Source organism: Strix uralensis, chromosome 1 (assembly GCF_047716275.1).
Source record: "Strix uralensis isolate ZFMK-TIS-50842 chromosome 1, bStrUra1, whole genome shotgun sequence".
NCBI lineage: Eukaryota > Metazoa > Chordata > Aves > Strigiformes > Strigidae > Strix > Strix uralensis.
In genome coordinates this window covers 117,725,592-117,741,084 of record NC_133972.1, presented here as the reverse complement: position 1 = coordinate 117,741,084, position 15,493 = coordinate 117,725,592, and the positions used below count along the sequence as shown (strand labels likewise).

The 15,493-nt window shown below is 37.8% G+C and overlaps 1 protein-coding gene across 1 annotated transcript in view; it reads right to left on the bottom strand.

Annotated features, from left to right (window-relative positions):
- The window catches only part of PIEZO2 (piezo type mechanosensitive ion channel component 2), a 316,185-nt gene that overhangs the window by 49,052 nt on the left and 251,640 nt on the right, over positions 1-15,493 (bottom strand). The window contains exons 28-33 of the mRNA XM_074893340.1: positions 10,017-10,260; positions 8,703-8,799; positions 6,724-6,883; positions 3,977-4,066; positions 1,377-1,498; positions 491-562 (exon numbers count right to left, since the gene is read on the bottom strand). Of these exons, the coding sequence (XP_074749441.1) occupies positions 491-562; positions 1,377-1,498; positions 3,977-4,066; positions 6,724-6,883; positions 8,703-8,799; positions 10,017-10,260 (785 nt within the window). The remainder of the gene's footprint in view (positions 1-490; positions 563-1,376; positions 1,499-3,976; positions 4,067-6,723; positions 6,884-8,702; positions 8,800-10,016; positions 10,261-15,493) is intronic.

Here is a 15,493-nt window from a genome sequence, read left to right as displayed (position 1 = left end):
GAGAATAGTCTTGCTGCCTTACTGTGGTACTCAGATTTCTACAGCTGACAGCAGAATGACTGATGAACTGTAAAAAAAGATGTATGATGTGTGTATATGAAAAAGAAATTATGACTAATCTTAGAATGCATTGGCAAACCTTCACCTTCACTTTTTTAAATATTTTGTGCTTTGCAGTAGGGGGGAGTTGAGACTTCTGAGGCCAGAATAGATTCTTTTTGGCACATGTTTATCAGATTTGGTATTTTTCTAAGAATGCTCAAAGTATCATGAGCTAGCTATGCTTCCAACGCACAGAAGTTCAAAATATAGTTAAACTCACTCCTTGAAGATTTGGAAGTAGAAATCATTTGTTGAAAAAAACAAGCCTTCTATCAAGTCACAATCATAAAATCAGGCATAAAACAAACAGGTCATGGGAATGCCTTCATTCTGGTCAAGGATATAAGGGTTAAATCCACATATTTGTAAGATGATTGAGAAAACCTACTGGAAGCATGATCAACCCAAGGCCGCCACCACAGCTTTTTTTTGCCCTTGGCTTTCTCTTTGTCTGCTTCTCCTAAAATAAAATATGTCCAAATATTAATTTTACAAAATGAGAAACAAGTTTCTTACACTGATTAATAATTTTTAATTTCTCTCAAAAGAGCTAAAATTTCATGAGCACATCAGATGTCAAATCTACCGAATACATTCAATATTAAAATCATTCAGAAGCATGACCACTAAGCAGAAATACTCTAGTTTATGCAGCAGTTAAAACAGCATTCTACTCTAAAATAGCTAAATAGTTCAGTTTTGTGTTTTAAAACATACAGTCACAGCTGACTGTAATTTCAAGAAGAAAATATTTTCCCTCCTCTCAAATCCCCTTACATTTCAGGCTCCAAAAATTTTAAATCCAGTAAGTCCTGATCCCAAGTCAGTGCTAGAAATGTGGCACTAGATAGGTATCATTTTATCTGTTCCCATGTTTTAAACAACATTTAAAAGCATATAAACATTTCAGTGACCAAAAAAACCTCACAGCATCAGAAAATGTTGCTGGAAAAATGTGGATGTTACCTCTTTGTAACACTGTGGTTTATTGATAATGACTTTGTTCAAAACAAATCTCTGTTGCTATTCAGTTCTTTGCCAACAGCCTGAAGTTAATCAACAGTAACCTCAAAGCAAACCATTTTCTCTAAACCTTATTGCAGTACAAAACCCCAGATTTTTTTTGGCTGAATCAAGCTCCAAACTGATACTCAGCTAACGGCATTGTTATGTGCTGACAGTTTTGAAGAACAATTTATCACTTGTCCAACTATTAGGTCTATTAGGTCCCTAGTGCTCAACTGCAATTATGGTACAAAAATAGCTAATGGTACCTTCGTCATCTTCTTCAGAAACTTTCCGAATCTCTGGCCCCTCTGAGGACTCCTGGGTCATGCTTAGCAACCTCTCTTTACCCTTTTTGTATTTTTGCTGCCTGGCTTTGATGCGATCCATTCTAGCAAAAAGAAGAATCTTATTAGATTCACATCTTCACCCTTTTTGACACACCTTGAAAAACAAGTGTTAAACACATCCATACACACACACTTACATCAATATTTCTAAAGGAAATATCCATTCCACATTGTCATTAATCCTGTCCTTAAACATAAGGAGTTAAATGGCTCTGAAGGGGCTGGATGGAAGGGTCAAGCCTAGACGTTCACTCACTGGTCAGTGAGAACTGGGTTGCCTGCCCTCACATGACAGCTTTACTTACTCCGCCTCAACTACCTTATTATCATTTAAAAATTAAATAATTGCTGTCAGGAGCTACAACACAGCAATGAAACTCTGAGAAAAGCAGGGATGTGGCTGTTCCTGCACTTTTTGTGCTACATCTTCACTCTTTAAGCTCTCATCTATCCCACATATCTGGAAATACAGAAGACTTAAACTGGTTCAGTCTTGTCCAGATGTAGGCAAGCCTTCAATTCTCCTTCATGCAATCCTATAAAGTTAGCACAATCTGATCTTTGAAGACTTCTGTGTTTTCACAGTTTGAAAAATGGTAGGGAAAAAAAATGAAATCAACAGGACTAAGTTCTTTCAATACAACTGGATTAGAAGCAAATGGTTCACTAATTTCAGTGATCAAAATGCACTTAAATACTTTTATTAATCTGTCAATTTTTTAGGGAAAAACCACTCAGTAGAGAGGGAAAAGCTCTTCCATCTCAGCTAGCTGCTATTAACCAACAGATGATTAGATTTCTTTCCCTATCATTCATCTGCTGCTGAAGTTATGCTATGTCAGTTAGGACAACTTGGTTGTTCAAAACTTCTGGCCATGCTGACAGTTCTCTTCATCCTAACCAGCCTAAACTGTATGAAGTACTGATGCACATTATTAAATAAACAAAACAAGCACCCTCTATTGTCGAAGTCAGACATCCTGCAAATATAAACTAGTAATTTTTAGAGAAACATAGATTAGCTTTGGTGTTATTGCAAGCAGTATCATCTCCTCTGCAGTATTAACAGAAAAGAATGATTTCTGTAAGTTTGATTCAAGCGCTGAGCAGCTCCAGCACCAGCCCAATACATCATCTCGTGGGAAACCCCAGGCATGCAGGTAGGGAGCATGGTCCCTGCAGCCTTCTGATGCTTCTTCAGTTATGCAGGTATGGAAGAAGCTGTCAGGAGTGGGCTTTGACACTCTTTCATGCATGGTGGTGGAGGAGATTTGAAAGCTTTTTGCAATTATTAAAGAAGCATGCTGGCTGCACCCAACAGAAAGCAGAGTGGCTTATTGGCTGTATAGAGAAAGGATCTCCAGGCTAGTTAAGCTGAATGCAAATATCTTCAGTGAAAGTAAACGTATATATTTTGCACTCAGACACTAGAGGAGGAACCACAAATGAAATGGAAGCAACAGGCATCCAGCAAATTTTACCAGGAATACAGATATACAGAATAAAATCCTAATAATGGTAAAATCAATGAGAATATTGTCATCCATTGTAGCAGGGCCAGGATGTTACTCTGCTTCCTTAGCCCATAGTGATTTCAGGCTGTTTAGGTGCCTCTTAACTACAGCTTGACTAACTAGGCCCCTTGCTGTTCTAATTTGTTTGATTGTTGCTTTTTTAACACAGTTCCTGTGTCTCAGTCTCCTATTTTCTAATCATCTAGGCTTGCACTTTCAAGTGAGATAGGATTAATGTGACACTTCTATTAAGTAATCTGCCTATCCTTTTCATGAGTTTCATCAGGGATTTGCATTTGACTGTCCTACTCTTCAGAAAGATGGGGAGAGACAAATTGAGAGAACAGCAGGATAATTAGTAGAAGGAAAGAAAGAGGAAAAAGACAGATTTTCCCCCCCATATTTCATTTGCATTGCATGCATTCATACTACACAAAATAGGATAACCCAAAACTACAACTGAACTGGACCTCTAACAGAGAAAAAATATAGCACAGATACAGATTGTCTTAAAGAGAAGACTATATGTTGCTATGATACTCAGGTGTGGAATAGTTAAAAGCTGATCTTAAACTGTCATCAATGGATTTATAAGGTTTAGAACAACCTTCAGAACAAGAAGGAGGGTTCACATCTTTTCTCTTGATTTATAGGAAACACCTGTTTCCATTAAAATTTCAGGCTCACAGAGGAGCAGGTAAGCCAGTATGTTCCACTCTGATTCTTTATGTTAACCTCATAACCCTTGGTCCTAGAAAAGCAATTCTATGTTTAAATGAAAGTTTAGATTCTGCAGTATGTTGTCTTTTTGGAAAAGATGACTCTAAAACTACATAATATTTGAATACATAAGATCTCTGAATGCCCAGAGAGCAATTTTTATAATTGTAAAATCAAGCTTCAAAACCTAATCAGCATTCTATAAAAGAAGGTGCTAGATAAATACCAACAATCAGTGAAATACATGCATATGTCTATATATAAAAAAATATATTAAATACATACTGTCTTTTCAGTTGATCCATTGATTTTTTTTCCTCTTCAATTCTTGCCTTTACAGCCTTGACAATTGTAGCTTGAAAAAGCTCAGCACCCCTACAGCAGAAGTGGGGGCAGAAGAAAGGAAAAAAGGAGAGGAAACATTAAATGTTTCTAATTTCCCTTATGCCAGGTAATCACAGAGAATTCGGTGTTCCCTCTGTACATGACCTCATCTGCATAAAACAAAACTAATCCAAGGCCTGAAAGAAATAATCAATTACTCCAGAATACTAATATGTTTACAGTCAATCATTTCAAGATCTGGGGCCAAATGCTGTGATCCCTACTCAGCCTATAAGTTCCGCTAGCAGCTGTTCAAGGAATTCAGTTTCCAGTCCTCAAAAACATAGAACATGGGTGGGTTCAAGGCTGAGTTAGGACTTCTTACACACCTCCAGAATTTGGTCTTTATACTCATTTCAGCATTATAATCACCTTGTCCCTCTGCCTCAGCCCCCTGGAAGTTGTGAGCAAATGTCAGCTTTATCCAGGGCCATGATGAGCATAGCTTCAGCTTCACTTTTACCTTCTGAACATTACAGTACACAAACCCTTGAGCAAGTTTCTCATGTGCCAAAAGAATATGGCTTCTAACTCAATTTCATTACCAATGTAATCGACTCATTGATTTGGATGTCCAGATCACGTCTTGGCCATTCTTAATTATTTACACATCAATTCTTGAAGACTCTCAAAAAGCCTCAAGGTCTCCGTCAAAGTAGTAGCATAGATTTAAAGCCTTCCTTTTGTCAAGAATTCAGTAAGAATTGCTATAGTTTCAGAAGTCTACTTCTAATTAATTTTTCAACCATGTTTTCCGCGAGATTAATCATTCTTCCATGCAATATGCAGGATAACCACAACTACATTTTTTCAAAGGAATACAATCAAGACTGGCCTTCATTATTGTCCCGAACTATGGTAAAATACAACAAAGAAGGACATATTCTCCTTAGCAACCTGATCACTCCTAAATTCTATTGGACGATTGAAAACTATCACTGGATCCTCACTGCTATTGTTTGAATCACAATTTAATCTTATTTAGGTGAGGTATTTGTATTTCACAATATTAACTTTAACTAGAAGACAGGCTCAGACCATGCTGTCTGACCTTCTCCATTGTCCATGTAAATTCAAAGCTTGGATTTCAGCAAGGCAAGCAGCTAACTAAAAAAAATAATTATATCACTATATTTACATTTCCCTTTTTCCTGTAATATCTTGGCACTTCCTGATCATTAATACGCTTATCTTTACAAAGGTCCTGACATAGGCCAGTATGTCTCCACTTTTGCTGCTGGAGAAGTCAAGCCTGAGTAGGTTCAGTAACTTACCAAAAGACACAAAACTGGAAGTAGGAACCAAACACGTTTCTTTCAACCCAGCCCAGTGCCATTTACATGAGCCTGCTCTTTCATTCTGGATGTAAACTTGCCAATTTATGAGGGATTTTGATACCCATGTTTTTTTCACTGTGAACGGTGTACAAAAAAAATCGACAAAAAGGCGGTATCCAGCAATCTTGGGCATCAGTAGTGAAATTCACCCCAGAGCAAAAGTCTGAGAGAGGCCATATAGGATGGAGGTATAGATTTTTTGGTAGCCCTGTTTACAGTGGTGAATTTTGTTCAGTATGGGCAGCTAAACTTGTCCCTGCTTTAAAGTAATCCCTGGAGGGGGAACAAGAAGAAGATAAAAAAATACTTCCTTTCAGGGCACGCAAGCTAAATTTTGCCATCAAACACAGAAATCAATGTCCATATGTTTTTCAGGGGAGGGGGGAAAGCCACAATACATTTAATCCAATATTGACAGAAGTAATTCCTTAGGAATCTTACTGAAATTAAAACCAGAATTTCATTCCTGATCAGCCTTCTTATTAGAAAACAGAAGAATGGTTGTGCTAGTGATAGCTATGAGTGGATGCTTGTGGGAAAGTATAAGTAACAGGCCCAAAGAAGGTGATACTTCCTTGCCACACCTAGTCAGTGTTCAGTGACATGACACTTCCGAGTGTCTTCCTGATGGTCTTCTTGAACCAGATGTCATAACTTTCCTTTATTTTAACTTGTGTTACATTTTTGGAGTCATGATTTCTAAGGCCTATTGTCTCAAACAGGGTCTGATAGCAGAATGTTTTCTTTCCAAGGCTTAGAAACTCTGGCATTTTCTCTCATACATATTGATGTATACATATTGATTCTTCTTCACTGTCAGGGTGGTGAGGCACTGGAACAGGTTCCCCAGAGAAGCTGTGGATGCCCCCTCCCTGGAAGTGTTCATGGCCAGGTTGGACGGGGCTTTGAGTGACCTGGTTTAGTGGAAGGTGTCCCTGCCGATGGCAGAGGGGTTGGAACTAGATGATCTTTAAGTTCCCTTCCAACACAAACCATTCTATGATTTTATAGTTCTATGATCCTATGTTGAGAGAATGTTGCAACACACACCAACTTTCACAGCTTTTAATAAGTGCTATGAGAGCAGCAGATGATGTTTGGTAGGAAAGATGGTTTAATTTCTATGAGATTCTCAATTAATTTGTTTTCTCATGTGTGCTTTGTCAGATTTGGGTTTGCAATTATGAATTTAGCATGGGTTGTTTAAACCAGTGTTAAAGGACTCTTGGTACTACCTATCGTAAACAAGTAAGTACCATAGCCATGAGAGACTTGAGCTGTTTCATTTCATTTTTTAAAACTTTATGTTACCTTGATGCTAAGATCTGAGAAGCTTTTATATCTGCAACCACATGCAGGAAGTAGTAACTCATGAAGACTCTTCTTTGCAGCAGCAGGAAAGCAAAACATATACTGTCCCAAATGATTCCTGCTTCTCCACTGGGCAGTTTACAATCTAGATTGTTCGTTGCTGGAAAAAGACACCATCAGCATAAGGACTGTTGTATTAAGTATTCTTTTATAATGTTTAATCAATTAAGTAATCTTAGCCTTTAAAATTATTTGAATTGAGGTAATTTAATTAGATTTTTCTTAAGAAAACTAACATGCATTTACATTTGAAGAACACCATATTTTCTTTTACAGCAAACTGGAGAGCTTCCAATAATGTGATATTCCATGAAAACTGAGAATTCACCAGAAGTGAGCCATTTGCAAACAAATTCACCCTATCCTAATAAGTACTTGAAAACAAAGAATGGGAAAAAAGTATTTTTTGTTACCCTGAAATATTTGATTTCAGAATTTTCTGAAATGGCATTTTTCAATTATTTTTTTCATTTCAAAGTGACTTTTTGTCTCATTTTTCTATTAAGAACACTGTCAACATGAGAAAGAAGTGTTTTATTTTTGTCAGAATGATTTTTTGACTGTCACCACCTAATATTTTTATTTTTCCTCTCCACAACTCAGTTCAATGTTTCTTTCCATTGCATAAGGAAAAAAAAAAAAAAAATTGAAGCCACAAAACTGCTTCCTTTGGGGTAGGAGGAGACAGGCAGAGAGGAAATCCCATTCCTTCTACCTCTAGATTTTGGCTTGGGTTCTTTCTTCCTTTCATTCTTTCTTTATTCTCTAAAACACAGTTCTCTTGGGGATATTAAAAAATTAAAACTGGGTTTTGTGGAGCTAGACTATAAACTAAATGGCCTATGCTGCCCTGTAGAAGGGAGTAGAAGGACTCAAGGGACAGACTTTGGCTTGAAGCTGGCTTTACAGTCAAGCAAGCCAGTCTAATAGGTCTGGAAGGTCAAGCTCCAAGAGCTTCAAAGCCTGCTGTGCCCATCCCCTGGGGAGTCAGAAACCTGTGTCTAAATTTCTGTTGCTGCTCAAAAAGTTTTGGATAACACAAGAACTACTGGGCACAATTTATCTTGTGAATTTGCATCTTTGTATTCCTTTCTTTTCCCCTACTCCCCACTTATCTATGAGGATCAGACATGAAGACAGGAATTCAGAACTTTGCTGCAGACCCACTAGGATGAAACAGTTCTTTAAATTCAGCAAAAAACACTGAAAAAAATCAGGTGTTTTCAAACCATCAGTCCAGGGTGTCAGGACAAAGTGGAGCCAAATTAATAGTTCACCGAGAGGTGTCTATCCAGATACACTATCGACTCCTTCCCTGTTATCATCACAAACATGAGAGTAATCGCAAAAAAAAATTGCCTAAACTCACTATGCCTGAAAAAAATTACCACTTTTATGCTGGCTTAGCCTCCTGCCATTTCAGTGAGTTGAACTGGTTTACCCTTTGAGTAACTGAACGTAACACCTGACACACTGGGAGGAGAGAGAGCCTGCAGCTGGGAAAAGCTGCCCTCTCCTTGCAGTGATGGTGAGCTGACATTTTAGTTCAAGTTGTACAGTGAAATCATACCCTCAAGTATCACATCACCTGCATATACAGGGAAACTGTTAAGCGCTGGTATCACCAAATTATTTATTTACAGCAAATGCTGGTTGTGGGTATGTGTGTGCGGGTGTTGATAGTTCTCTCAGTATATGTATCTCCCTTGGTTCTATGAAATATTTTCAATATTCTTTCTTGCTAGTCAATAGAGGATCAAGCTGTATCAACTGAACTTGTCAGTATGATATTTTCACAGGGAGGGGGCACAACTTAAATATGGTAGAAGACTTTGAAGGTCACTCTTCATTTAAAGAAAATGAAATGAGAAAAATGAGAAAGTGAAAAAATGAAAAATAGAAAAATGAGCTATACTTACGAATACGGTAGCCTTTAACTGTACAAGCCAGACTAAATGCCTGAATCAACCAGCAACTATTCTTAATTAATGATTCAATGTAGCCACATGCTCCTATCTGGAAAGTAAAAGAACAGTTTCATATAACAAAACCTAGCAGAAATAAAGATAAGAAAAATATTGCACCTCTTTACATTGCATGAGAATATTGTGACTGCCAGTGTCTGTATTATATCTCATTAGTAAAACAAAGATTAGAAGAAAGAGTGTCTTTATCAGTGACACACATCACTTTTAAACAGAAAGAATTTGTTCTTTTGATTATCAGTGAGATAGGAGGTATATGGGTTTTCTTTGTGTTTTTGCAGAGAAAGTGATATGTCTGGCATGTGATGCAATGCAACAGCTAAGCAACTTTTATAAATCACTGACTTAATCTTGCAAACATACATGGACAAGCTTAACACACGCGTAGCTCCACTGAATTCCCAAGCATAAAATGAAGCACATATGTAAGTATTTAGAACATTTGCAAATTCAAACCACCCATAAATCAATTTTATTTCAGTACAGTGACTTATATAAATGTAAAAAGAAAAATGTCTGCTCTTTTCAGTCCAGTACTAAAAATGTTCAAAGCTAAAAAGCAATTGCCAGGAATAAATCTAAATTTATCTTTCAAAAATATTAAAATTACTGGCTTGTCTCAATCACCTATCAGTGCCACTGCAAGAATCTGCTCTAAAGGGTTAATTAGTGTAAGAAAACCTTTAATATTTTGCAGAAGAATTTGATATTTAATTATCAAGTCTATCTCTTTTCACCTGAATTTCACACTAGTTCTAAAAGAAACAGGAATGCAGTTTGTAATTTTGTAGTCAACTTCACTGATTACATTATATCACACAACAACTGCATCTAGTACTAAGCTTGAAAATTCTAGTTTTAAATAAAAGGTTTAATTAAATGTGCACTATTTATTGACAGTATGACTAATCTTGCCCTTCTTATTCATTTCTCACTCCACTGAGATTTACACAAGACTTCTAAGGAGAAGCTTTACTAGGTAAAGAAACCAGAACCTGGCCCTTCGAAAATAGTTTGTGAGCTTTCACAGAGCCCGACTGAATACAAGGGTGCACATTTTCCTATAATGTATATGCATTACCATTCCCTGGATATGCACTTGAAGTTTCTGAAGTAAAATGAAGCCTGCTTTGTGCTTGCAGAAGGCTGTGGTCCCGAAAAAGGATTTTTAATGACCACTCGATGCACTGTGCACACTTCTAATCAAACCAAAGTGCTGATGGCAGAGGAAAGGCAGCAGCTACTTACTGAGAGGATGTTCTTCATTGTGATCACGAAGACGTTGTAGGCAATCAGCCAGTCCCAGTAACGCAGGATGCTTCTGATGGGCTTCAGCAACAGATCTCCACCAAATAGAAGGAAATAAAAGCAGGCTACCAAGTAGCCCATACAGAATATGCTGATCCTTGTGGTTCCCGTTATGAAGATTATAGTAAGCACAAACCAGAAGAGGTAACTAAATATTATCACCTTATACATGTCTAAGTAGGACCTGGAAGTAAAAGAAGGAGAAAAAGTTATGATTTTCTGAGGGCAATGCTACCTTTCCTCTTTATGTGCTATTGGCCGACACTTGTGCCTAAGGTCTTCTGGGCATTCTCGTCCCACTTCAGCATTGGCACACCTACTTAAGACTAACAGCAAGGTCAGTGGGTCTAGCCCATTCATGGGTCTGCCTGGCTCATATACTCCATTCTAGCTCATTCATATGCATAAGCACCTTGCTACACATGGCCAGGGCACTTTGCATCACGCAGGATCAAGCCTTGTATCATGAAAGGGGTGAAAACATGTTCTCATCAATCTTCATGATAAAGTGATATCATCTGGCAACACTACATATGCAATTTAAATGCTGAGACAATCTTTTAAGAAGTCTGAGCAATATTATAGCAAATCTATCTTTAAAAGTCAGATACAGTACTCCACTAAAAACAATCCTGTTTTATTGATGTCTTCTAGGGAATTCAGTCTGGTTAAAAGCCTTGTTTTCAGACGGCTACTAAAAATATCTTTCTCCAATGGAGATCAACTGTAAAAGTTTTGAGGGGCAAAATGTTTCTACAGAATATAAATGTGATAGAATTTACTGAAACATTTGCCAGGAAGCTACAATACAGAGCTACCTGAAATCAGCCTGGCTCACAGTGTGAACGAGTGAGAAACAATTTGGTATTTTCAGATTCCTTAAAATCTTGACTTAATATTGACTCAGTGTGCTTTCAAATAAGAATATCTGCCAAAGGCAATACCAAATACTACATATAGCTAAACACTGCAAAACCAACTAATTCCTAGTTTCCCCCTGTTCAGTGTTTTGATTCCAGATGTAGCTGTGTTTTCAGGGTCTGTTCAACCAGGCTACAAAACTAGATTTGTCAGGAAGCCAAGGCAGGGAGACAGCACTATAGGAGTACACATATACCTAAGCCAAACCATGTAAGGAGTAAATGAACTAAATGCACTGTATGAAGCCACATAAAAAGGCCCCTGCTGCTTGATGTTCTCAGGCTCAGAACTTTCTAGGAGTATGTATTTATAGTCCTACATTTATAGGCCTGTATTATACATTTCACTTGCCAAAGCCAACCAGAGAGGCATTTAACAAAAGGTAATGAGAAAGCTCCTTTATGTTTATTTCCCACAAACATTTAAGAAATTTATGGACTACTGCCTGTGAAATCTAAAAATGTCATGACTTTAGAGATGCTACTGGGTTTTGGGTGATAAAACATTAACAAAAAAACAGTATACACTGGGAAAATAAAGAAGTGGAAGACATCAGTTGAACAGGTCTCCACTAACTTAATATGCACTGGAAATGGTGCTCTCAACTGTTTGTCCAGAAAAAAATGACCATAATATTTGGTGTTCCTTTAATAGTAACTATTGATGTGTGGGATGCCTAGGAAGAGATCACCTTCCTAACATTGCTCTAACAATTGCAATATTTCCGAAATCTTGGCCTCTGCTAGAAACAAAATGCATCAGCATCCTTCGGGAAAAGCCCAAAATGGAACTGAATTGATCAAACAAATAGCAATATCTTAATACTCTTCACTAAAAACAGACTCTGACTCTTAAAGACAACTGGAACTGACTGGATCCAGACTTTCCAACATATACACATGGCATTTGGTTTAGTCACAGTCCAACAGGAGATATCACTCTCAGATTAAAATTTCCAGAAATTAGAGAGAATATGAAAAGGAAGATAATAACTTAGCTATTTTTCCCTATTATTTTAACCATTTGCTACATTTTAGCAGTCATCTAAAAAATCAAATACATCTTTTCTTCTCATTTTCAAAATATACATTAAATATAATAGAATTGGACATCTCTAAACCAAACAGCAAAACAGGATGTAAAGAAAAACTTCTCAAAAGGCATGAGGCAATACAACTATGTCAAGTGACAAATGATGTAGTTCTTAGAGATGGAAATCATTCTGATTTTTATAAATATGCAATTATAAGCAAGCCCTACCATAAAAATAGCTCTCAAGAATTCACCTTGGAGTGGAGATGTCACAAAATGTATTTGGACAAGTCATCCAGGGCACACCTAACCAATGAATATCACCAACCATCCCAGGTACCTCTGTGCTGGCCCAAGAACAATGGACACAGTGGACAGAACTACACTCTTGTAGTTTCAGGTAGATAAAAATATTCCTGAAAATCACACTTATTTCAGTTGCAATATATCCAAACTCCTTGTCTGTTAAAGTGTAGTCATGCATCCCCCTAATTTTCCTTAATTGTTTATAATGATATAGGTAAGTCAAGTGCTGCAAAAGCAGAATGAAGACATGTCTTGGTGGGGGATTTCTCAACATACTGCCTCTCAAATCTCTTGATACATTCTCAGATGTAAATCTTTAAATTTGGCCTCAAACCCCAGAAATTTACGAAGTGAAGAGTTTCAGTTCCTTGCTCTGGAGATTATAATGCAACAGTGGGAAGCTGAAGCACAAAGCCACCCCAACAGCTAAAAAGACCCTGCACAAATCCAGAAGGTCACTAAGGGTGCTTACCCTCTCTTTGAAAATTTCACAGACAGCAGAAAATGCTTAGTCTTGAATAGCATATACCGTATTTTTATGTTTTCACTGCAGACCACACAGGTCATTAGTCTAATGCCATGTAAACCTTCCAAACCTTATCTTCTAAGTGGACTTTAAATCCACATCCAGTCACAGAGAGGAGAGGTCACCCTCAGAATGCTATATTTGACAGTACACCTAGGAAATCTGAGCAGTTGCTTCCCAAGGGGACAGTCCCACTCCCCTTCATCCCCTCATCTATGCATTTCAGCCCCTTCTTTGGCTTTGACACTTTGAACCGGTTTCAAGAAGCATATTTGCAAAAGCAAATTTATTTTGGTGGAGGACTTTTCTGCCCATTCAGCTTATGAAGCAACTCACTGCTGGTGTGATGAATACAAAGGTGGGAGAGTGTAGCTGGAGGCCAGGAATACAGCCACACATCTGAGGCAGATTAGCCACTACACCAGTGTACCAAGAGCATCAGACTATGGATTTGATAGCACAATAGCCTCTGAATGAGAAATTATACAGAACAAACCTGAAAGATGAATGGAAGATAAAAAATGTTGATTTGCCAACTGTGTCATTAGCAGAATCCACTGATACTCTGTATAACATTTTGGAAAAATTTACTGTTATCAGTTTGCTCAAAACCAAGGAAGACAAAGTCTGAAGTTCATTCCACTCATCCATCAAAGCTATTGTAACCTCAGATGGATCTCCATAACAAATGTAGGGGTTTTCTTTTACTAAAGCTTTATCAGTCTTATCATGATTGTTTCAATATTTTACTTCCACAGGAATTAATTTTTAACTGTAATACAATCCAGCCTGTTGCAAAAAGATTGCTCTAGGTGTAGTTGTTTTCCTGGCATGCTCAATGATGTGTTTGGCTGTGGCCAGCCTAGTGTCCAGACCTCTGCCTGCAGGCACTGAGAGATGCTGATGCTGCAGTTGATAACCCCTTCGAGGAAAGGTGTTTGTTCTCAGCCAGAGCTTTGAAGTTTAGGGAAAGAACACACTTCTGCTTACACACTGGTGAGAGCCTGTTGTGCTGTTGCCCCAACCAATACAGCTCAATGCTTCTTCTTCCTGGAGGAGCTGCTGTTCTGCATCTTTGTTGCCTTCCCTTATCAGCCACCTGTTTTGTTTTGAATGTGGCCACCCACATCCACATAAGCCGGAAGGTCTTCCTGTAGCCCTCTTCTGATGATTTCCCTCTCCTCCAGGCATATTATCCCTATATATGTGCATTCTGTAAGCTATGTCTACTCCCCAAATTTCTTCTTTCTTTCACCTCTTCCCTATCTCCTATTCATTACATTCTTAGCAGCTTGTGTGACCCTGCATTACAGTCCATTTCCTCTTCTAATCCCAACATTCCTAATTTCTCACCAAGCCTCCATCCCCAAAGCCTTTCCCTGTAGCTCCATTTCAGCCTTCAGGAGGCAGTTTCCCTTTTTCAATATTAACATCAAACCTTCTGAAAATTAGCTCCCTTATTTCAATGGACTTCTTCAAACTTTGTGTTGTGGATCCTATAGGTCTTAGTCCCTACTATTTTTGTTAAGCCCTCTTCCAGGACTGATATTCTCTTACTCTCACCCTCTTACCAGTGAGGTCCTTCCTTCATGCTTCTATCCATTCTAAAAATTCCCAAATCCAAAGCCGTGTTATTTGCTGAGGCTCATTTTATTAGCAACAAAATGTTTATCTGCTTTATACAACAAATATGACAGAAAGCCTGTAATGACAGCTTGCAGATCCTCTCTCACTAACCTAAGTTAGAAGAAGTATAGTTCCAAGAAAGGCATCACAGTTGCCTTTGAAAGACTTCACATGACTCACCTGGTGATGGTTCCCAGGTATTAAAGGGGACAGTTCAATGACTGGCTGTTAATATTGTTTCTGCTCTTAAGAGGAAAAAAGTAGATTACAATCCCAATTTTTTTTCCCTGTCAATGTCTAGGAGAATGTCTGAAAACTGCTTGGGAACTGAAATGAGAATTTTCCAACATTAGAGTCTGTGGGAAAGGATTATCCCCAGTAAAGTTGCTTTAAATCCTCTTTCATTTTAAAAGCTCCTACTTTTATTCTTCAGTTTTATTTCTGTTTCAAAGCGCTTTGGTTGTGCTATCCCTTGGGGTCAAGCACATATCCCCTGAGAAATCTGGGGGTGGAAAGACAAGAAAAGTTCAGGAAATCTCTTCCTTAGACTGTATTTATCATTGTTGAGCTCAAGTATTTCTCCAGAGAGAAGAAAATGAAGCATTTGGAAATATGTTCTTTTTCTGCCACTGTTTATATTGCAGTTAAAAGCTTTTTATCCATGCCTACTAGAACAGCGACCAACTAGCATCTTTTCAAGATCAGAAAGGGTGCTTTGGTCTGCAACTGCCACTTCTTTTACATGGCAGTAAATACACATTGGGCTTCTCAGAAAACACATGAAAATACCAAGCACTCATTTTTTTACACTTTGTAATTTATTCATAACCAGGTTGTCTTCACTTATTTGTTTGGCTCTTTCTGATTGAATTCTGGAGAAATGCCATTTTTCATTTCACTTGCTTGGATAAGTTTTGAACCAAGTTCTTTTCCATGTTACTAAATATTTAGACCATTCTGAAACTTCTAGCACAGTGTAAGAAATGTTTTTAGACAAAGGCCTTTC